Source organism: Syngnathus acus, chromosome 9 (assembly GCF_901709675.1).
Source record: "Syngnathus acus chromosome 9, fSynAcu1.2, whole genome shotgun sequence".
In the NCBI taxonomy this organism is placed as follows: Eukaryota; Metazoa; Chordata; class Actinopteri; order Syngnathiformes; family Syngnathidae; genus Syngnathus; species Syngnathus acus.
The window spans coordinates 13934237-13956300 of record NC_051094.1 but is presented as its reverse complement, the minus strand read 5'-3'; the positions used below and the strand labels follow the sequence as shown (position 1 = coordinate 13956300).

At 39.5% G+C, this 22064-nt stretch overlaps 2 protein-coding genes across 2 annotated transcripts; both read right to left on the bottom strand.

Moving 5' to 3' along the window:
- Positions 1-918: 918 nt before the first annotated feature.
- Positions 919-16079, bottom strand: mxd1 (MAX dimerization protein 1). The gene is made up of 6 exons (XM_037259683.1): positions 15288-16079; positions 14583-14682; positions 6631-6660; positions 4165-4279; positions 3767-3926; positions 919-3159 (listed from the first exon to the last, which is right to left on the bottom strand). The coding sequence occupies exons 1-6, from the start codon at positions 15352-15354 to the stop codon at positions 2945-2947; spliced, it is 687 nt and encodes a 228-aa protein (XP_037115578.1). The 5' UTR covers positions 15355-16079; the 3' UTR covers positions 919-2944.
- A 661-nt stretch (positions 16080-16740) lies between these two features.
- Positions 16741-20600, bottom strand: snrnp27 (small nuclear ribonucleoprotein 27 (U4/U6.U5)). The gene is made up of 6 exons (XM_037259684.1): positions 20425-20600; positions 19448-19568; positions 18940-19043; positions 18308-18387; positions 17526-17590; positions 16741-17172 (listed from the first exon to the last, which is right to left on the bottom strand). Exons 1-6 carry the CDS (start codon positions 20459-20461, stop codon positions 17118-17120), a joined length of 462 nt encoding a protein of 153 aa, XP_037115579.1. The 5' UTR covers positions 20462-20600; the 3' UTR covers positions 16741-17117.
- Positions 20601-22064: the final 1464 nt, after the last annotated feature.

Here is a 22064-nt window from a genome sequence, read left to right as displayed (position 1 = left end):
CATTTCAACAGATCGTATTCAAACACGTAGTACATTTTTGTTGGGTTTTTACATTTTAGGTCAGTTTAAGGCAATACTAGCCACACAAAAGTATGCACAAATCAAATAACATACAAACATGAACACAAGATCCATCAGTGCTATAACCTGTAAGCTTAAACAACTGGTTGTTCTTTGAGACTGAACACCCGCCTCATGACATAGGTGTTGAAAGCACCAGGGCCACCAGGACCTCTCCATTCACCACATACATGCCTGACCTGAACCACAGATGCCAGTGTGTGTGTGCATGCGTGTGTGTGTGTGTGTGAATGTGTAGTAGGGGTTAGGGCAGGGGTGTCAAACTCATTTTTTTCGCGGGCCGCATTGTAGTCATAGCTTCTTTCGGAGGGCCATTATGACTGTCGACCCAAATAAATGTATGAGCACCTCATATTATATACAGAAAAGCTACAAAACAAACTGACAAATAACTCGTTTTCAAATCAAACGAGTAAAAACTGGTCAAATATTAAAAAAAAAAAAAGATATTAAAAGTGAAGACAATTTGCAATTCTAGCAATGACACGAATTTGTTGCACAATTTGTCTTCGCGGGCCACATAAAATAATGTGGCGGGCCGTATCTGGCCCCCGGGCCTTGAGTTTGACACCTGTGGGTTAGGGTCAGGCACACACATGCAGATTGGTGGAGGACAAGGCCATGGATGGGGGGAATTAAATGCTAAGTATAACACATGACTATTTTTTTAAGTGCACAATTTTCCTTTTGGCATTATACAACAAAAATGTTTTACTGATGCCTACAAATGCCTCTATTCCCCTAAATAATTCTTACTTGCACACTTGGCTATTGATTTCTTTCATCTCAATAAAATTTGTACCCTTTCCGCGAGTAAATGCCTGCTTATGGGCTCCGTTTTTTTTAATTCAACAGTAATTCATACAAACTATTGGACTCAAATGTTGGAACCACACCAAAACTAAAACCCTTTGTGGTGGCCAAATTTTGAGGGCTGCCTATCTTGATTTTATCGAGATGCACATAATCAATTGCCCAGTGTTGCGACACGTACATGCACGCATCAGTGAATTTGTACTTTTCAACACATCCCATTCGTATGATTTCTACACCATTCCTGTCTGGTTGAAGGGGGTTAAGCTCACACAAAAGAAGCAGCATTCCACACTCAGAAAACTAATATCTATTTTTGTGTTTTTGTTCTTTTTTCCACCTTATGTATTCATTTTTGTATACCATTTTCATGCTCAGATATATCTGCCGTGGCATTCGGGGGTTGGGGGGGTTGCTTCTCAGACACACTGGCTGCAGGATGGAGGACTTCTACATTCAAAACATACTGCAAATCCTCACTGTGCAAGTGTCTTTCTGACCAAGCAAGGAGATAGGACTTTTTTGTTGCGCCTTGATGGCGGCCACACTACTATACTGCTGCCACTGGCACCACCATAAACCTTTTCTGTTTTATATTTTTTCGATTGACTTTTTTTTTTTTTTTTTGTCTTAAACAGCAAAACACAATCAACCACAGGGAAAAATTTCATCTTCTAAGAAATCTGTGCCAAACCTTCCAACGGACACAAAGCCTTGAGGCACAAGAGACGTTTCTAAATATTCTATGGATTGACTAAGCTGTGCAAACAAACTACACCTGTGAACCGTCACAATAAGAACAAAGGCTATGTGGAACTAATTAAATATATATTTATATTAATCTCTAGCTTTTATCAGATCTAATAAATACTTCTGATAGACATCTGTGAACTATTTACATGACAGTAGATGTACATTTCTTACAAAACAATAAATAGGTATCAAGGCAAGACAAAAGAGAGGGTCTTTCAGCCATTCACACAGAATTGAGTCCTCGGTTGGTTGGTACGCAGTAAAATCTAAAGCGGGTACATTATTGTATTTTTGGGTGATAGCAAGAAAATTTACGAACCACCAAAAAAAAACAAAAAGCTCTCAGCCTTCACTTGCTAACCTAGTGGAATGTTCCTCAGCCTCTTGACTTAGTAGGTAGACTTTTCCATCCCAGGTTACACCTGGTCAAGAAGTGGTGAATATTAATGCACCAATACTTGTCAAAACATTTTTGCAAAGAGGGGCGGGTGGATGGTCAAAGAAAGTGACAGGTGACCACTGTCATTGCCAGGCAAACATGGACATACACACACACACACACATAGATACTAATACATACCCATGAAAAACACCACAGTCATCAGAGTGGCAGACAGTATCACCACTAAACCCTCTGGTGTCCACGTGTGGACCAAAAAGGTCAGGGTGAAGATGCCTTGCTTGTGAGACTCATATTGCTGTTCCGCCGTGTGCCCTTCAAGTGTTATTAAACACCCTATAGATGACTTCCAAAGTACGAAAGAGAGGGTTGACATGTTGATGTTTATAAAAAACAGATGACTGGCTGTGGTGAGCTGGGCAGAAACAAAGGCCCGCTTGTGTGGCACACCTTTTGAAGCACCGTCTTACATCAAGAAGCAATGATGGAGTATGTCTGTCTGTGGTGAAATCTCAAAAGTGCTTCCCGTACCCCTTGATACATTAAAAAAAGAGGCAGTGGGATAATGTAAAGTAACATTCTCAGGCTGAAAGTTGCATTTGTGATGGACGGAGGGAGAAGTAGGGGAGGACCCGACTCGTTTGATTGGTGTAGAGTCGGTCACATCTAACGACCGTCAGATAATGACGGGCTGGCTGTGGGTGGGGTTCTTCAAGGCGCTCAGTCATGGTGGGAAGTTGATATGGGGCACAGAATCTGCAGAGGCCTGGCTTGATGAGCCTCAGAATTGGGTTAGTCCTGGTAAGGTGGGAGAGAGGGTGAGGGTCTTGAGGTGGGTATACAACCGGGTCGTGGCAAAACATTCTTGGAACGGGAATCGAGGAGACGGGAGATGGACTAGTGACCAGTGAGGTTTATAGTGCCGCAGGCCGGCTGCTTGGCCCTCTCCTGAGTGTCCTGCAGGCGCCGCAGGCTGGCACTGGCGTAGCCCTCATCGCTGCAGCTGCTGCGCAAGCTGCCCCGCTCGTCCCCTGAGTCACTCACGCTGCTGGTGCTCCACTCCAGATCACCCAGCAGGTAGTCTGTTCCCTCCACGTCCACATCCAGGTCCTCTGTGGGCAACAGGGAAGAAGTAGGATTTGTTAGAATGACCGCTAAGAACATTAGGCCGAACTTAATGTCTATATCCCAGGCCATTGAAATCTATGAAATTTAGAGCAGTAAAAAAATGAAAATAACGCATTTTGGGGTGAAATCAGATTCTTTTTGTGTAAGCATTCACATTACATATTAAATGAGACTCTAGCGTGTGAACAAATGCATCGCCAAAGTGCATGCGCAAAAGAAGAGATGACATCACTCGCAAGTTTATTTTGAATTGCATTTCAGAAATGAAGGCATTTTTAGCCTTTACGGTCACAATTTTTGCTGTTTTCATTTGCTTTAGTGTGGACAACATGATATTTTTCCTTTGATCCTGATATTTTGGAATTCGGTCGCGGGCCGTATTGGACAGTTCGAGGGACCGGGCTCGGCCCGCGGGCAGCCAGTTGATAATCCCTAAAGTATGTAGCTGTGACTATTGCTACAGATGCATTAAATTGCAATTGGGCACAAGGACCAACAGATACAACAGCAAAACAAGGAGAGCTAATCCTCCAAGCAAATATTTTAGCCAATTATCAGAAAATGGATAAAAGAATTGCATGAATGACAGACCTTGGTCAGAGTCGGATTTATCAGAGGACACGGTGGAGCCGGTGCTGTCCATGCGGACTCTCTCCACACCGAGCTGCTCCAGACGCCTTCTCAGATGTCTCTGCTCTCTCTGTAACTGTTCTAAGGTGTGTTGGGCTCTTCTGTCACTCTCCTCCAACTTCTAGATAGTGAACAAGAAGAAATGAAATATTACCAATGCGCCAAGCAGTACTGTGTGATACAGTGCACTTCAGGATTTAATAATCAGAATTATAAAGTGCAAAACTGTACTGTATTGCTTGGTGGAAATAAGGCTTTTGTTTTCACATTTGTATTGTAATGATTCTACTTTATGATCGATATAAACTGAAGCGTATATGATCATTTTTTTTAATTGAGCAAAGTATAACCACACGCACCTTGATGTGATCTTTGGCCTTCATCAGCAGGCTCAGTGTCGTGTGCCTGTTGGCATCTGGACCCAAAGGAACCAGAGATTTCAGTCGCTCTAAACACAGACGTAGATGTGCCCGTCTGTAGGCAGAAAGGAGCAAAATAAAACAAGACAAAGTTACACATCTTTGAATGTCAAGAAACTAGCAAAACATATTTTTGCTACTGATATTCCCCATTTGATGGAAACCCGATTGGAAAGATCTGACCATTACTTTGGTCTACCAAACGATGCTGCAAATAAACTGCAAATTTAACTAGACCTTCTCAAAGTGGTGACGACTATTAACGTTCCTAACCCAACAACAACAATATGAATCTATCAGAAGTCACATGATTAATCTGCCCATCTGTCCTTGACATCTTTTTCACACATTCACATCTAGAGTATCTTCTTTCCACATCTCAATTTACATTTCTGGTAGTTGCTAATGTCTGGTGGGTGTTTGAGACCGACTGTGTTATGCAACACACAAAGTGTGTGCATGCTAGTGTGCATGTGTGAACCTCAGTGGGTGGGAATGTGTACGTCAGATGTTTTAGCCTACTGTAGAAATGTTTCTTCGGCAACCTAAAGCGAGATGAGCTGATAATTTAATACCGTAATTTTCGGACTATAAGTCGCGTTTTTTTTCATAGTTTGGGTGGGGGGGCGACTTATACTCAGGAGCGACTTATATACATATATATGTTTTTTTTCACTTTTTTGGGCATTTTATGGCTGGTGCGACTTATACTCCGGTGCGACTTATAGTCCGAAAATTACGGTACCTGCTGCAGGTGAAATTCACTGCCAAAATGTACTGTATTATCTAATTGTAGTGTCATTGAACACACAACAGGCTATTTCAATGCAGTTTAAGTTGAATGCACAGTCAGCAGCCACGTCATTGAAGAGGAAGCCAACCTCAAAATTTTCTATGTAGAGTAATAATATGTTTTGTGCAGCCTATGGTGTTCTGACTAATGTGTTGCTTGTGGAATATGAATTAAATTAAATTAAACAATTGCACAATCTGAGCATAGTCTGATCATGGCCGTAGTGGTTAGACATAAATGTAAGACTAGGAAAGCACATACAAGGTAGTACAGTTTCACATTTGACTTCCAAAGTGCAAATGTCATTACGTAACATGCAAATGTTCTAGTCTGCCTTGTGACATAACATGGTCAATGTTTAACAACACTGTCCAGACAATGTGTCCAAGTTACTCCAAAAAAAAAGAAAAAAAAAAAGAAGATAGAGTATGGGCTGTTTCAGGAGAAGGTTATTTTGGTTAAAGTGCCAGAAGGGCAATGTGTCAATAGGTGACAGACATATATAACGCAATAGATCTGTGATGTAGCATTTCTATGAAAACAGAATACAGAAGAAACTGGGTTCTACTAAACTGACTAATAAAAGTATAACAAGGATCAGAATTTAGATAACTAATTATATAATAATAATAAAGATTAAAATACTGTGTTTTTGTTCTGTTTTATAAAATTGGCAAAAGCTAAGTTGTCAGGATAAGCACGGTATTTTTGCAGTCAATTAATTGATCGTTTAGTAATCTATATATCTCGGTATTGTGAAACCTGATTTACAGAACTTCACATTTCAGAGTTTTTTTCACATACTTGCTGGACTTTGCTTCGTATTTGTTATTCATGGTTCTGACATACAGAAAAGTCTTGAGTGGTACTTGAAAATATACCTTGGAGAAATGTTATTATTGCATTACTGCTGAAATGTGCATTTAGGGTGTCTTCCATGCTTATTGGTACAACTGTATGCCACACGCCATGGCATCTTCAACAGAGAAAATAAGGTGAAAAGGCTTATAATAAACCAATTTGTTTACGTTACGTGCGCTTATAGCGAGGGGCAACGCAAGATTTGCTTCGCTTGTTGTTATGGCGAGTAACCGGGAAAAGCTGAGTAAGTCGTCCCAGCATGTGACTTAACGGACCAATCATGGAAGAGAATGAGAGCGTGCATTCTACGTGCAGCAACAATTTCTGTCGTGCACGCGGCAAGCGTTGCAGACGTGTCGCCGACGTGCAGCGGCCAAATGATGCAATTGGGCCGTTAGCGCCCCGGGCTCAGAACTACCTTTACAGAAGGTTCAGTTTGCATGTCAATTGATGAACTTTCACTTAACTGATGACCTCATTTATACCGTGTTACTACAAATGTAATTTGGGGGAACTGGATTCATTGTCCAGCAATAATCAAACTGAGCTGTTTAAGTAGGACAAATATGTTGCACTTTGATAAACCGCTCATCAACGATTGTCCATGGTTTCTTCACATCCTTAAAGAGATTGCATTGGAAATATATGGGATCAGGAATCAGATGTTTTTGTGGATTGAGGAACAGCCCATTGTTTATGTACTACATTATAAGATTACACTAGGCAAATGGAATAGAGTGGTGTTTACGTACCTGTTCTTCTCCATTTCATTGTGTGTAGACCTGTGGAGACAAAGGCATATGTGAGCAAGAAAACAAAACAGGGTAGCCCTCTGCGTGTGTGTAATTACTGCAGTCTAACAGCGTACTGTGGGGGTGTGAGAATGAAAGCGAGTGAGAAAAGGCTGTGTGGGAGGTTGTGGCAGTCAGAGTAGGCTGATGTGAGTTTCAAGGAAAATGGAAGACTGGGTTTTGTAAAGCCTGCACTTCATTCTTTGGAGGAGAGCTGTGGTTTTTCAAAGAATATACTTGGACAGGTGAAGAGGTGGGCAAATTGTAAACATATAACCACAAATATTAAGACTATGCCACTTAATATTTTGCCTAATTATCCATTGAATGCAACACAGTAGGGAGGGGGAAGTAACAGTGCTGAAAGTGAGTAACAAGATGATATTCTGCCCTTTTTGTGAAGTTCAAATCAATCAATGTGTATCGTGGGTCGATAAATTTTATCGGTGGAGATTTGCCTGACCTATGCAAAGGAGTGTGGAGGTGTTTGAGGGAAGAAGATATCTCCGCATTCTCGATCCAGACTACTGCCTCGACTGATCCTTTGACCCAATGTCCAAAATTAGCCTCTACTCCTTCATCTCAGAGGACTCTAAATTGCACTGGCACATGTATACACACCATGTTTTTCCTTGGTCTGAGAGAAGCCATTACTCCTGCCAACTGAGATCCAGTGAAGGACCTTTGAAAATTATTTTGGAAATGATTCTTCATTGTGTGCATGCATGCGAAACAACACTAGGGGTATCATCTTTTGGTGTACACAACCGCGCTGGCCCCCTCCAACTGAATATGAATTCCGACAGAGCTCAGACAGCCGCTTGTGACATAACAGTGCTGGCAGGAGAACACGACCATTCATTCAGACCCGATTTCAGTCTCTGACCCATCTCCGTTTCGCTAACTCTGCTCGAGTTTCTTGGCAAATATACTTGCAGGACTGATAATCTCTTCCAAAATTGTAATATCCAGCTCAAAGTGGGCTGAAATTCAAGCTGGCAGCCTGGTTGGGACACATTACACACAAACACAAAACTGTTGGGACCCCTCTGTAATTAAAAGAAATGCCCCAAATGATCACTTGAAATAGAATAATAAATACAGAGTAATAAATACAAACTTGTTGAAAATCAGCCCATAAAAATCAGATATTGCTTTTAAGTTGTGGTTCAACAAAATCCTCCACACTTCCATTTTCTGGACTGCTTATCCTTAACAGGGTCCCAGGTTTGGTGGAGCCTATAACTAACCAATGAAACAGATCTAGAGCTTTTTGGAAGTCTATGTTGACAGAATCATAAAAAGAAAACACCACTGTCCCAGTTGTGAAACATGGGGGAAGCTTAATCACAGTATGCTTTGCTAGATCAGCTAGATCCAGACCAGAGATCTTCAATGAATATTCTGAAAGGTCTGGCTGCAATGGATTTTCAGGGCAAAGGTCTGGAATATTTTGATTAATGTGGCCAATGCATGCATCCAATCTCTGAATCACTAACTTCACAAGAATTGCAGGTGTGCTGGAGCCTGTCCCAACTGACTTTGGGCGAGATGGTGTGCCCGGGACTCGTCGCTGGCCAATGGTCTGACACATACAGATAAACAAGCATTAACACCAACCTATGATTTTTTCTTTTTCTTCAATTAACATAACATATATGAGTTCAAAGAAAGGTCTTGCGAAGATATGAGGAACAACATTTGAGCTGACTTCCGGGAAAATAGCAATTATACATTCTTAAAAACACCGATTTTCAAAGAACCATTGTCACGGCCACCCCACAAATGCCCTCAACCAAAAGAGTTGATTGGCTCATTTTGCTCTGGTAAACAAAACAGGAGCTACCATGTGCACCGTCTGTGAAAACGGACTGTCGGAGAAAATCCAGCAACGCACATACAGGCGATTGACGGTGGGATGGCACGAGACCGACCTTGACTCGGTCCAGGCTTGGATCGCTGTCTGCCATTTAAAGATAGCTGATCTAGACTGTTCTTGTACGTATAATTAGATTATTAAAGATGAATAAAAATACACCGTAGACTTTTGACGTTGTGCATGCATTTGACCGACTTGGTAAAACCGAGATGTGTGACCTGACCACGCATCTCCTCTTTGCCGGATGATTGTGATCTGCTGGCACTATACATTTGACAGGAAAGCATTTATATTAGGGATTCAAAATGATGTACTGTATTGCAGGCATGCCTCAGATAGCTTTCATGCTTAATGACCCCAGTTAAGACACCTTCGAGTAGAAAGCCTAATTCAGTTGAATCTTACAGTACATTAGCTAATGGAGACATTAATTATACTACAGGCTCAATGACACAATGACAGCCTGGAACATATACGGAACGTTTTGTATGGAGAAAACAATGTTCATTACGAATAGAGCTACTTGTAGTCATTTTTTCACAAGCGAATAACAGAACACTTGTGACAAGAATTTTGAGTGTTGTGTGTTTTGTGTGAGGAGCGTTGTCTGCAGTGATACAGACCCTGTATTGGTCTGTCGTGGTGAAGAAGGAGCTGAGCCGAAGGCAAAATTCCTAATTCACAGGTCGATCTAAATCCCTACCCTCACGAGCCACAAAAGAACAAGATACAAGCAGCTGAAAGGCGTTTCCTCCACATGGTGTCGGAGCTCTCCCTCAGAGATAGGATGAGAAACTCTGTCACTGCAAGTTGACAAGCTGGTAAGTGACTAGGTAGAGGTAAGTTAGGGTTTCCCTGCTTAAGCTGCTGCCCCAGCGATCTGACCTCAGATAAGCAGAAGAGAATGATGATGATGGTTCGAGTCATGATGGATGAAGTAAAACTCATAGAGCATATCTTTTTTTATTAATACAGGGCACCAAATTATTTTTTTTTACTAGAAAACACAGTGGCTCCTAACTTGAAATATAAAGGTGCAAGTAGAAAATTTAAGGTCGCACACTATAAGTTGAGTGAAGTACAGTACTGTAAATTTATTTTTACTAAATTATCAATAAATGGACTGGACTCTGGACTCAGAGCAGAATTTTTTCACCAAGAAAGAATATTCAGGAAGAGTATCGGTAAAAAAAATAAAATACTAATCCAATTTACTGGTTGCATGGGTGCGAGTACAGTATAGATGGAAAATGTTTTTACACTGTCACAAATTTTCAGAACAAAATGTCATTTAGGGGCAGTCTGAATCCCTGTCATATATTTATGATTTACTATCATATATTATTTATTATTATGATTGTTTAGCTCAGAGGTTGAAGATATAGAACACCATACCTTGCTCAATATTGTGGTGCAGGCCTGACAACGCTACGCACAGCACCTTCTAAAATATGTCATTGGTGTTCTGTTTTGTTTTTAGAAAGGGAATATGTATACATAAAAGTAGCATTACAGTAAAATAGCCTAATGCACAAAATGATGAAAGATAAGATGAAGAACCTCTCAGGGTGGCGAGCATATAAAGGACTCCATTTATCTCCTCAACAAGGATGCAACATTTGCATAGTGTATATAGAGTTACTATATAGAGTGTATGTACATGTGGGAGGTGGGGGAGGACTCTCTCCCTCTCGCCTCCCTGCAATAAAGGAGCTGATTCTCTTCCCTACCAAGAGTGGGAACCAAGCAGGGAGGACACAGAAAGGTGGGGGAGGCACTACAACTGACACATGCACATACATGTTCCCATCCCCCACCACTTACAGATCTACTCCGTGGAAAAACAACAGGCAATGGAGGAGCCTCTACTCGCACTGAGAAATTATTTTTTCCCACTTGCTCTGCTCCACATTTTATGACATAAGTCATTTAAATAGCATTGCCTTTCCCTTCAAGAAATCATAATGTCGTGCCCAGGTTTTAAAACACAATAATAGACGCCAACAAGCGCATCTCCAAGTCACTGATTGCAGATGGTGTGAAGATTAGAGGCTTGTATGACAGGGAATCACAACAAACAAAACTATCGTCACATCTTTGGCACCGATCAAATGCAGACATTTCAACCGTGTGCAATTTTCTCCACACTGGGACCTTCATTGAACGGAAGACAGCAGCAGCCAAAGATTTCTCTACATCTTCACCCACTAGCAAATCACAGTTAAATGTCCAAACTAGTAGTATTAAAGGGGCAGCAATTTCTAAAATAAATAAAATAGCGACCACCAAATTGAATGAAGTAGATCACATGACATTTCTTTCATCAACTTGTCACCCACTTGGTCGACCACTGACTGTATAAAGGCTACTTTATATTGCATCAATAAGTGAGTGATGATAGCATCGTATGGTTTTTAGCATAATTACATCATAATACCCAGTGAGGGCCATTCCTTCCCAGGGACGGAATGGTCCGTCCATCTGTCCCATCTATTTTGCGAACGGAGGACAAGAAGTTTAAAGAAAAAAGACGGACTAAGCAAGGATGGAAGTGGGTTTTCATCCGTCCCCGTAATCGTCACTTTTATTTACACCTTTGCACAATTAAGAGTATTAGCATGTTTGAGGTAGGAATGTGTAGCCAGTTGACCTGTGGAAAATAGAAATATTATCAGAATGACAGTAAACGTGAATCTTGTGGTTATCCAAAGCAGAATTTAAGCCAGAAAATATGCTCTTTTGTTGGGGAAAATCTTTGTAGCCAATGTTAAAGCCTCTGCTATAAATGTCCTATGATGAGAATATTGGTCATCATAAATCATGGAAGTAAAAGAATAGCGAAACCCTATCAACTTTGAGCCTGCTTTTATCAAATAACTTATCTGAATACCCATCAGCATGTGTTTTTAAAAAAAACTTGCTCTTCAGTGTTCACCCTATATTAGTGTCAGCTAACGCACATGAAAAGCTCCAATGGTCACTCCTAATTATAAGCAAGTGTATATCGAGCAACTGTTCATTTAACGACTTGAGTTGCTAAACTTCACAAGCCATTCTGTACTGTATTGGAAAGAAGTCCTGGTTACATTTTGCTTTGTATTTCTAACTCAAATGCAATCCTTGCCTTAACATTGGCATGTAAAATGATATACCTTGAATTACCAGCTCTAAAGCTATTGTAGCTTGTTGTGGAAATGTGTCTACACCGTTGCCATAGTAACACCGGGTCACCAATTTACATGGGATACTGTAGACATAACACGTCATCATCTTCATGTTACAACAGATAATCTGATAAGATGTAATACAAGAGCTGCAGTAAAACCTTATGCCTTGATTTACACTTTCGAAAGGTACGAATTAAACATTACGGACGGTTCATTTCTTTTTGAGGTTGTAGTTTGAAGCCGTTTAAAGCTGCTAATATTTGGACCCTCTAGTGTAGCTGAATGAGCGAAAATAACTATTAGAATTAAAATTTGTGCATAAGCGTGCCTAATATTGTGATCAGACATAGTAAGTTACTGTTGTCGTGGTAGTGCAGTAATGCATTTTATGTACCGTATGGCTCTTGGCAATAAGGTGGAGTATTTTTTTTTCCAAGTCTTTCTGCTCATCCTCTGCACAAACCTTCTATACATCACAGAGTTGCATCCAGGCAAATGATGAACATCCATCCATTTTCAGAGTTGCTAACCCTACAAGACTAACTTCCATAACAATCTGTCCGTATTCCATATTTTTCACATTCTAATCAAAAACATTAACATTATGCAACATGATAAAATGAATTTGCATAGTGTTCAATTGCACAAGGCAATCATTGCTCTATAACCAAAATTATTAATGAATTATAGCTTTCATATTGTTACTGCAAGGTTTATGTTGCAGCAACCTTGTCATGGTGCATGGCTTTTTTTTTTTTTTTCCCCAAAATCCAATTTTTTCAAGACTGAATGGCTCAGTTTTGTTTTTGTCAAATCTGACCTAGGCCTAATGTAATCACCATTATGGCCATACAGATTTCCATGACAAAATACAGACCGTACCATTTGGTTTCTCTGCATTTTATATCTTTTTACGTATACCAGATACTTTTTCAATTAATGTTTAAAAAGGATTAAACGCTTGTTTTTCTTAATCTATAATCTAAATAACCACCACCTTAACTAGCTGTTCATCAAAGACAATTTATCAAAATGAATAAAAGAACAAAGTGTACACAGCAACATGAACTGCTTCCTCTTTCCCTCTGTAGCCAGAACCTTTCTCATAGCATGCATAAACTGTCAAAAATTAAATAAAGAATGACTCAAACTTGTTTTTTTATCTTATTCACAAAGGGCACCTCATTTTTGTACTACTTTTACAGTTAGAAAATACTGCATGGACAGATGTTTATTGATGTTGCCAGTTTTGCAACTTAATGTACAGTATTATAAACAATCCTGGAATAGAAGGAAGATGCCACTCAATAAATGATCAAGTGTTGCGTGCTGAACAGGCCTACTAAACCGTGGCCTCACCAACAAAGCAAAGCACACACTAAACTGTGAGATGCAGTTGCAACAGAAACCTGTTTTGACTGCATTGATGTATGGAATCCAGACCTTGCGCAATGACCGTACTGTACGTTTTGTTTGAGCAGTCATGTTGAGTTGATCGAGTAGTCAGGGCGGCTTGTCGCTGAAATGTCTCCTGCAGTCACCTTGACTGACCCACTTTGCCTTAACAAGTGGTCAGTGGCCATCAGCCAGACACTTGGAGCTGTCGCTGTGTGATTTCATCAAGCACAATAAAGAGACAAATCATAGCTCTTCACCAACAAAGTAGACACATACAGTCTATGGTAAAAGCCTACATAGCCTTTTTCAAATGCCTGATTGTGATATTGAAACAAATAGACCAAGATAAGTCATTCCAAAATCTTTCCACCACAAAGCTATCATTTTCACAATAAAAAGCTTAGTGATAGACAACCGCTTGTCCTTGTTTCATCTGAAAAGGACATGCTACTGTATATTGTCTTATAAATGGGCACCGTGTCTTTGAAATCGGTCAGCAAAATGGACTTAGTTATTGCCTTCTGCTGGTCTCTTTTAATATTAGTCAAACAATGTGAAATCACATGGACCATACTCTGCGTGGCCCCTTGATAAAACTAGGATTCACTTTTTTGGGTTTCGTTTTGGGGGGTCCAAAACCCATCTTTTGTGGACGATGCATATGGGAGAGTTATCAAGATTTATTGAAACATTTTGTTTGACGTTTATAGAAAAGCCCCCCCCCAGTGTATTTCAATTGGTGTTAAGTATGTGCGGATTTTCGCAATTCACAGGCCGGCCCAGTCCCTATCACCTGCAAATAGCGGGTGTCCACTGGCTTGATTTGAACTATAATATCACCAGATGGCAGACATGGCCTAGCTGCACTTGAACCGGGTCTTATGTCCCTGAGTGATGAACAACCCACTTAGGAACATTTCTAAATCTGGGGAAAAAAAAAAATGTAAATAGCCGTTTTTTGTTTTGTTTTGGTTTTTTAACAGTGGGCCACATCTTACTGTACAGTACTGTATCCACAGCCTGTCGGTATCCATTGTGTTTGTACCTTGGGGACCTGCTGCACTGTCCTGTACCATAATGTGTGTGGGCCTAAGGCTTTTCTGTGGCTTTGGAATGACATGCAGGACATTGGATATTTTATAAATGCATTGAGCATGAAATATATCATGCAGCCCTATGTGGCCCCCTGTAGACCTGAAAAAAATTGTGTTCCCCTTTATCATTATGATTGCCCATCCCTGACTGAGACTGTGTATAAGACACGTTAACTTCTCCAATACCAAGATGTTATAATGCAATTGTAATAATATCATAATACTAAGTGGAAAATGAAAAATAATTGGATGGGGGATGAGAGATTTATTGTTGTGCAGGACCATTATTATTATACGCTTGGTGCAGAAATATCTAAAAAAAAAAAAAAAAAAAGAAATAAAAAAAATTGAAGCCCAGAGGTTATTAATTTTTACCTGCTACTGATGTTTTTCTTGCTTTTGCTCTTCTTTTTCAAATTTTCCCTCTCTCGACTGCTGATGAAGGGTGGCATGGAGGCATAGCCATGCTCAGCTTCTGCAAAGCACAAACACAGTAGCCTTTGGGTCAAACAGTGTCAAAAAGCCCAAATATAGGAAGAGCACATTGTGCTTGTTATTCTTTTATGATTCAGTTGACATATTTGAGATTAATAGGTAATTAACACTATAAAAGCATTCCAAGTCCTATCTTTATGCTGTGTTTTCTCCCCTAAGCCTGGACAATGATGTCATCTTGAACTGGAATAAACCCCACTAGCAAGCCACAACAGTAGAAAAGGAGGGGCTATCATAAAAACAATGTCTTTGGCCATCGCATTAATTTTTATTGAAATAAAAATGAAAAATTGATACAATGCAATTCAAGGCAGACCATTCCCATTTATTTTAAGATTAATTAAGGTAATCGTGCATGCATTTGACAATTTCATATAAACATTTCGAGGTTCAGTGTTGCATACAGGACTGCTTAGCAAAATACACAAAAAGACAAAATGCAAAGGCTCCACGTAAAATAAATTTAGCGTAGATGTGTGGATGGTCGTTGTGATAGCACAAACAAGCCACATAAGGGGGAGGGGTGTCGCTGCATATTCCTAATGCATAAAATCCATAACAAACATGAATAAAATGATACTTTACCTCGTTCCCTGCGATCAAGATACTCGGCAGCTTCGATCAACATCTGCACCATTCCGATAGCCGTCATGTTCAATAATAATAACAGGTATTAAAACAATCCGATGGGGGATCCCGTGGCTGTACACAAACCTCTTCGTTCACACAGCAGCTTTCTCAAACTGTTCTGCCAGCGGTTATTTTAAGGCGAGTATTTGTCTCTCCGATCGAGTATCAACTGGTTGTAAGAAACTTAAAATGTGCCAAGACAAGACAAAGCAAGACAGACTTGCTTTCTCCCCCTGGTGCTGTTCCAAAAATGTCAGCTGATGTGGTTCAGGTAGAGACTAGCTTTTAGCTGCTCGGGCTAACTATTTGAGTAGCGATGGATGCTTGACTCTCATTCGAGACAACTGTCAACCAAATGTAAACTAAGTCGTTCCAGAGAGATTCGCGTATGGCTTGGCGCGTTTACAATTTCGAACAATTCTTTCCGAAAAACGGGCTCGGACAAGTTTAGGCTCAGTGACAATTTACTAAACTAGCGATGAAAGTAAGTCACGAATTCCACTAGATGAGTGATTCTGACCTCTCGCCAGGTCCAAAAGCGCAAAATGTTGGCCTCGTTAATTGAGTTACAGAAGCTAGGCTCTCTATAAAAGTTCATCCGACGATGTCATCCAAACTTATCACTGTTAATAGTTGTTGTGCTAGTTCGTCACGTCAGTCATCATGCCACACGTCTTGATCGACACTAATTTAGGAGAACGTGACTCTTGCTACCTTCTAAATTGTCTTCCACTGACTGGCTTGTGACAGTCAATTATTGTAGTCCATGGAATAGATTTGCGTGTGCTTAGATATGATTGGTCGTTGGCACCGGTAACTCGGACCTCTATTGGACGTTGAAGCTGTCAATCATTTAAATGGTACGACGTTCAGTGAAACCCAAGTCGGAGCAGCCATTTTGGTTCACATTACACGACAACATTGCTCCCGTGTTGAGCCACAATGGAGGTTGTTTAGCTGGGATACAATCGTCTGCGGCGATTGGTTCAATTATGATAAACTCGCCAATCATTGGCCACGATCTGAAGTTGTAACGCCCCATTTTAACAGATGACGCGCCTCCGTCACGTGCTGTATTGCGGTGTAGGAGTCTGATTGGTTCTCGCAATGTTGTTTTGTTGCGATCGGGATTTGTTAAACGCGCACGCCGTCTTCTAATTTGCTCCTTCGTCAGCGCAGACGCTTATTAGCCTCATGTTCGACAAAAATAAAGACATCTTCCCGAGTCCCCTGCATCCAGCATTACGCCTTAGTGTTTGGAAACTTTGCTATGACCTGAAGACTACATATAACTACATTTATAAACGTTTTGCAATGCGTTGACTATGTAGAAAAATATAGTAATGCATATTAAAAAAAAGAGTTATTAGATATACTTATAAAAAAGTTAATTATTTGCTACATTGACTCAGTACTGAAGAAAATGTGTTTTATTGATTTAAACAGTTGACATTATCACTGCATCCAATTGTTTCAGTTTGAAAAGTAAGAACACTACCTTCAGTAGACTTTTGTTTTACATAACTAAACTTATAAGTAAATATAGAACAACATGAGTTTTTGTGTACCTCATGTTTGCCATGAACCATGCATCAATACCAAAATGTGGTGTAATAGAATCACGGAGACAACATTAATGTCTCCCATTAATCAAAAATGTATATGTATATGGTAAAGTCCTACACAACAACAAAAGGTCACGAAAATAAAACCAAACAGCACGAAACATCCTGATTTTGTCAAGTACAACAAATTTACATTTCAAGAGGATAGTAGCAAAATATTTCATGCAATGAAGTCCAGTGGTCTGTTGAATCCACCCTTTCTGTTCATGTATTGCCTAGAAAAGAAAAGAAAAAAAGAAAAAGAAACATTACATCACTGTTACCCTCGCAACACTTGCAGATGACATCATCACACACCAATAGGAGTACGAGAATTTCTGCATAGAAACACCTGCAGAGGTGATTGGCTATATTGACAATAGCAGTAATAAGGCTTGCTGTGAGGGGACTTAAAACTTGACATTTTAAATCAGCAACCTGACCAACACCGAATGACTAACATGACACCCGGGTGCTGAGGCAATAAGACCGGAAAGCGCAGCACAACTAGCTCTACTCAAACAATAATATTCCCCTTTCATAATTTCCACTTTTGGAGAACAAGAAGGGTAGCATACACTTGTCATACCTGTATTTTCTTTTCATGGTGGTGTTGACAGCATATGCATTGGTAGCGCTTTCACTTTTCTTCCCCTGATTGAAAACAAATTCCCAAATCATCATCATGCATAGGAAAATGTGGGCGTGAGCACACTCAATCTTTTGGTTACCAGGGACCGGTTTATGATAGTATGGATATTTCGTGGACCAGCAACCATTTGTGCACTTGGATGGTCCACATGTTACTAATTTTGCTCAGGTATTCGATCTGTGTGCGTGTGTGTGTGTGTGTGTGTGTGTATATATATATACATACAGTATATTTTCTTTATTATGTATTCGCCTGCCAGGGGGCTATGGATGAAAACTAGCTTTGTAGCTATAATCTGTCATATTTACATTTGGTTTTATATTGATGTTCATTAATGTGCATTGTCCCCATTCAGATAAATAAATACTTTGTACTAATGTATGTAAATATGTCATTAAATTAATGATAAAATAATAATAATCATATATTAAACCGTGGGTCGGAAACCAAGTAAAGAATCGACTCTTAACTTTGCTGTATAGTTATAATTCTGGTATATACATAGTAAAATAAACGTTCAATTCTAATACGCTTAAAAAAATCAGATTTTTTTGGGTGATTAATTAGAAATAAACAACGCAAGAGACTGATAGAAAAGAGTTATATGATTCAATACATCACGTTTGTTAAATGTGTGAGAGGTTCACTTTGTGAATGAAAATATGTTCCTGTAGTTTTGGATCATTTGTTGAACTTTTTTGCACAGCATACACACTCACCTTAGTTGAGTCAAATGTTGAAAATCCCATAAGTTTCATCATCTCAATTTCTTCTTCGGTTTTGCCTTGCATGTCCTCAGCTGTTTAAAAAAAAGTGTGTGAATTCCATAACTGGTGCATATAAACTGAGGACAAATGTCAGTCCTAACATTGCAACAAAGGAAGGAGTCTGGTAAGCTAGTTAACAAGTATCACAATTTTAGTGAGGTAGTCTCTTTCATGTGTGTGTGTGTGTGTGTGTGTGTGTGTGTGTCAAACATCTTGTGGAGTAGTATGTATTACTTTTTTCTTCAATGACTTACTACAATACATTTTTACTTAAAGTCTGTGCTATAATGTTCCTTCAAACATTAAGCAAGTGGATGTGGATTTTTTTTTCTGCTGTATCTTGTTCGCTTTTTGCTGATTGGTTCCTTCAAACAGTTTGCTTGCTCTGGTTTGCCCCGCCGCAAGAATACGCTTGAAGCGATTCCCTACCAGACCCAACCGCTGGTACAGCATTGAGTCTGGCTTGCCACGTTAGGAACCAGTGCTTTAAGTCATAATTTACTTCACTTTATGTTATTTAGTATGGAAACATTTGTTTTGAAAGTCAACTTTACTTTGGTGGTGGTACAGTGCATCTTTTATACCTGATATTTCAATGGGCTTTGATGCCCTGTCTTTACGGTCATCTTCACGTCTGTCTTTTTGTCTCATAGGTGAAAGAGAGGAGGAGCGATGGCGTCGCGGAGACCTGCACAGGGAAACATCGACAGCTGCAGGACCAGTTATCACAACTACTGAGTGTACAAATCGCTGAAAATAATGAAGTAGTGTATGTTCCAGACCTATCCGCAATAGGTAAACAAAAACATCTGTGCAGAAGAGGGAACCACAAAACATTTTTATATATTCTTACCCCCTCTCACAACAGACCACTAGGTCAGTGATAGGCACACCACTACCTCAGAGGCATATATTATTTATGTTCTGTGGCAACAATAACTATTACTAGATTTTAGTTGGGGAGGGAAAGATGTATATATATATTCATTGTACTATGTCTATGCTTAGTAATGTGGAACATTCTATAAAGTTGATTCTACTCAACACAAAATGTATGAAAATTCCCTATGGCATTAAAGCAGATTTCCTCACCTTGAACGTCTCCTGTGGGGAGATCTGGAACGACTTCTTCTCCTTTCTCTGTCACGATCCCGTGACCGATCCCTTCGCCTTCGATCACGTTCTCGTGAAATTGAGCGGGAACGCCTCCGTTCTGGAGGCAATAGGATAAGAATTCACAAAAGGATACAAGAGCACTGCAGTACAGTATTTACACATGGAACTGGGTACGTTTGTGTTTATATATTTATTGTGCTTGTTTTAGAGTATATTCACAATATAGTATATTCACAATGACTTAAAAGTGACTTAAAAATATTGGTACTGAACAGGTTTGTTTACTCCTTTTGATGGTCTGATGCGTGCGACTTTTTTTGACCATCATATCTGTGGCATATATATTCACGATTTGTTCAGAATCATAGCAAAACTAGTTGCTAACAGTAAAGATTTCATGAAAACTACTTGCAGTAATATGCGAACACTGTTGCAATATTACAAAGCTACCACACATAGTAGCTCAAATAAGAATCAAGGTTTTGGCCGCTAGGAGGTTTAGTGAGTCCATGAAGCCTCGCAGCTTTTAAAATTTAAGTTTTAGAAAGCTTCATCGTGTATCGTTAGTTAAGTCGGTCGGTCACAAAGTTTAGGCAACGGATGGTGGTCTTTTATATGTTTATGTATCGTGCCAGTTTTTTAAAAGTAAAGAGGAGAAAGTACATCTGTGTTGAAATGAAGGGACTAAATTAAAACAAACACTACTCAGGTTAAATACTGACAACCAAAAATTCTACTTAACTACGGAGAATTCGAATATTTACGTTACTTTCCAAGAATGCCAAATTACATCGATTAGTCTCACTACAGGGAATTAATGAAAGAAAGCGCGTTTGTAGTCGACAATACATTTGTTTTGAGAACGCTGTTTAACCAGGACCCTATAACAGAAATGGCGATTTCTCGGAACCTTCTTTAATCGACCAGGCACGAACTAATGAGTTGTTTCTTACCACGCCTAGGAGGAGAACGACTCCTGCTCCTTCCCATTTTAACGAGTCAAATATTTCGCCAAAGAGTAGAAGGTATAGCGCTCAACAGAACCGCAGGACAAAGAGTTACTCGAAATTACTATTGAATCGTTCACCGTGCGCCATCATAACAGATTCCGCTGTGTCCATTCATAACTTCCGTTTGTCTTTTTTCCTACAGCGCCACCTATCTAGTCGGATCTCAATTGTTGTGCGACTGTAACAGTATGGCAGGCCTTTATTATGTAATTGTGTAAATCAATATTACGGTCCATTTGCGATAACGCTGCTTCTCTTCACGAGTAGTACAACTTTGGCATGCAACCAGGAGAACTACATGCTTTTAGTGTGGCAAAACTGTGTATAAATTGACAACTGTACTACTACTGGTAACATTTCTAAAATTCAGCTACTGTACATGTTGCCATCATCTAGTCACGCTTCACCAGAAATATTACTAGTAAAATTTAAGTTACACAAATTGTTTATGACAACATGCAGATGTTAAAATAAAAGCATCTTTTGTTTGTAAAAATGAGTCATTAATTTTGTTAAGAAAAGAGTCATAAGACAGACAGGCAATGTTCATAACTTATTTCAGTTGATTTGAAATAAAACTTTAATGACAGATATATGGTAGACTTGCAACATTCACATACACATTCTAATATAAAATGATTAAAATTATGAGCAAACATCGCATCAGTGTTTGTTTTGCACCAAATGACTTAAAACAGAAAGCATATTTGACTGTTTGGAGGTATTTTGCATACACATACACGGGAATATGGGGAAAGTGGAATGTTTTAGTGCCTTCAGTGTATTTACGAGTCTTTAAGCTGCGATTACAAGCATATTTTATAGCCACCTTTATTTTCTTGCAAGACTGTCATTTTTTCCCCCAGCGCTCATTTTTGTTGTATTCCTGCTATTATAATGTTTATAGACTGGTAGATTTGCAATAAACAATTTTCAGAGCACAATCAGTAGCTATCCGTATACATTTCTACATGTAATGCACATGTGCTCACATTTACATCAGCAATATCAATGTGATGTTTAGAACTAAACAATTACAAGACGCTATGATCAATCAAGTGCTTTTCTAACGATACTGAGGGACCAATTCTGAGTAGCCATATATGATATAAATGATATATGCAATATGCAAAATGAGAATCATATCCTCTACAGCAGGGGTGCCCAAACTTTTTCAACTCGCGAGCTACTTTTGAAATGACCAAGTCACAAAGATCTACCCACTAAAAAATTTTTTTTTTATATATATATATATATATACGTATATGTCATTGTGAAAAAAAAGTCCTACTCCCAAAGTGATACTTCTTACTATGGCCAGCTGCCCCACTCATTTTTATACCCTTTCTTAAGTTTAAGAGAAAAAACAGGGTTCTGACAATTGGAGGGAACTCGCGAGCTAGCGTGTTTGTGTTGTGTTGTTAGCGCCGTTGTTTGTACACGCGTCAAGTGCGAAGAAAAAAAAAAAAAAAAAAAAAAAAAAAAAAAAAAAAACATTTTAATATCACGCGATCGACCAATAGTGGCTTGGCGATCGACCGGTCGATCGCGATCGACGTATTGGGCACCCCTGCTCTACAGTA

Excerpts from the sequence above, each read along its gene's own strand:
- mxd1 (XM_037259683.1), bottom strand. The coding sequence starts at position 15,354 with ATGACGGCTATCGGAATGGTGCAGATGTTGATCGAAGCTGCCGAGTAT. Across the intron at positions 6,661-14,582 it reads AAGAAAAACATCAGTAGCAG|GTCTACACACAATGAAATGG; the intron begins GTAAAAATTAAT and ends TTGTCTCCACAG. Across the intron at positions 4,280-6,630 it reads AATGAAATGGAGAAGAACAG|ACGGGCACATCTACGTCTGT; the intron begins GTACGTAAACAC and ends TTCTGCCTACAG.
- snrnp27 (XM_037259684.1), bottom strand. The coding sequence starts at position 20,461 with ATGGGAAGGAGCAGGAGTCGTTCTCCTCCTAGGCGTG. Across the intron at positions 19,044-19,447 it reads CCCCACAGGAGACGTTCAAG|GTCTCCGCGACGCCATCGCT; the intron begins GTGAGGAAATCT and ends TTCCCTGTGCAG. Across the intron at positions 17,591-18,307 it reads CAACATTTGACTCAACTAAG|GGGAAGAAAAGTGAAAGCGC; the intron begins GTGAGTGTGTAT and ends GTTTTCAATCAG.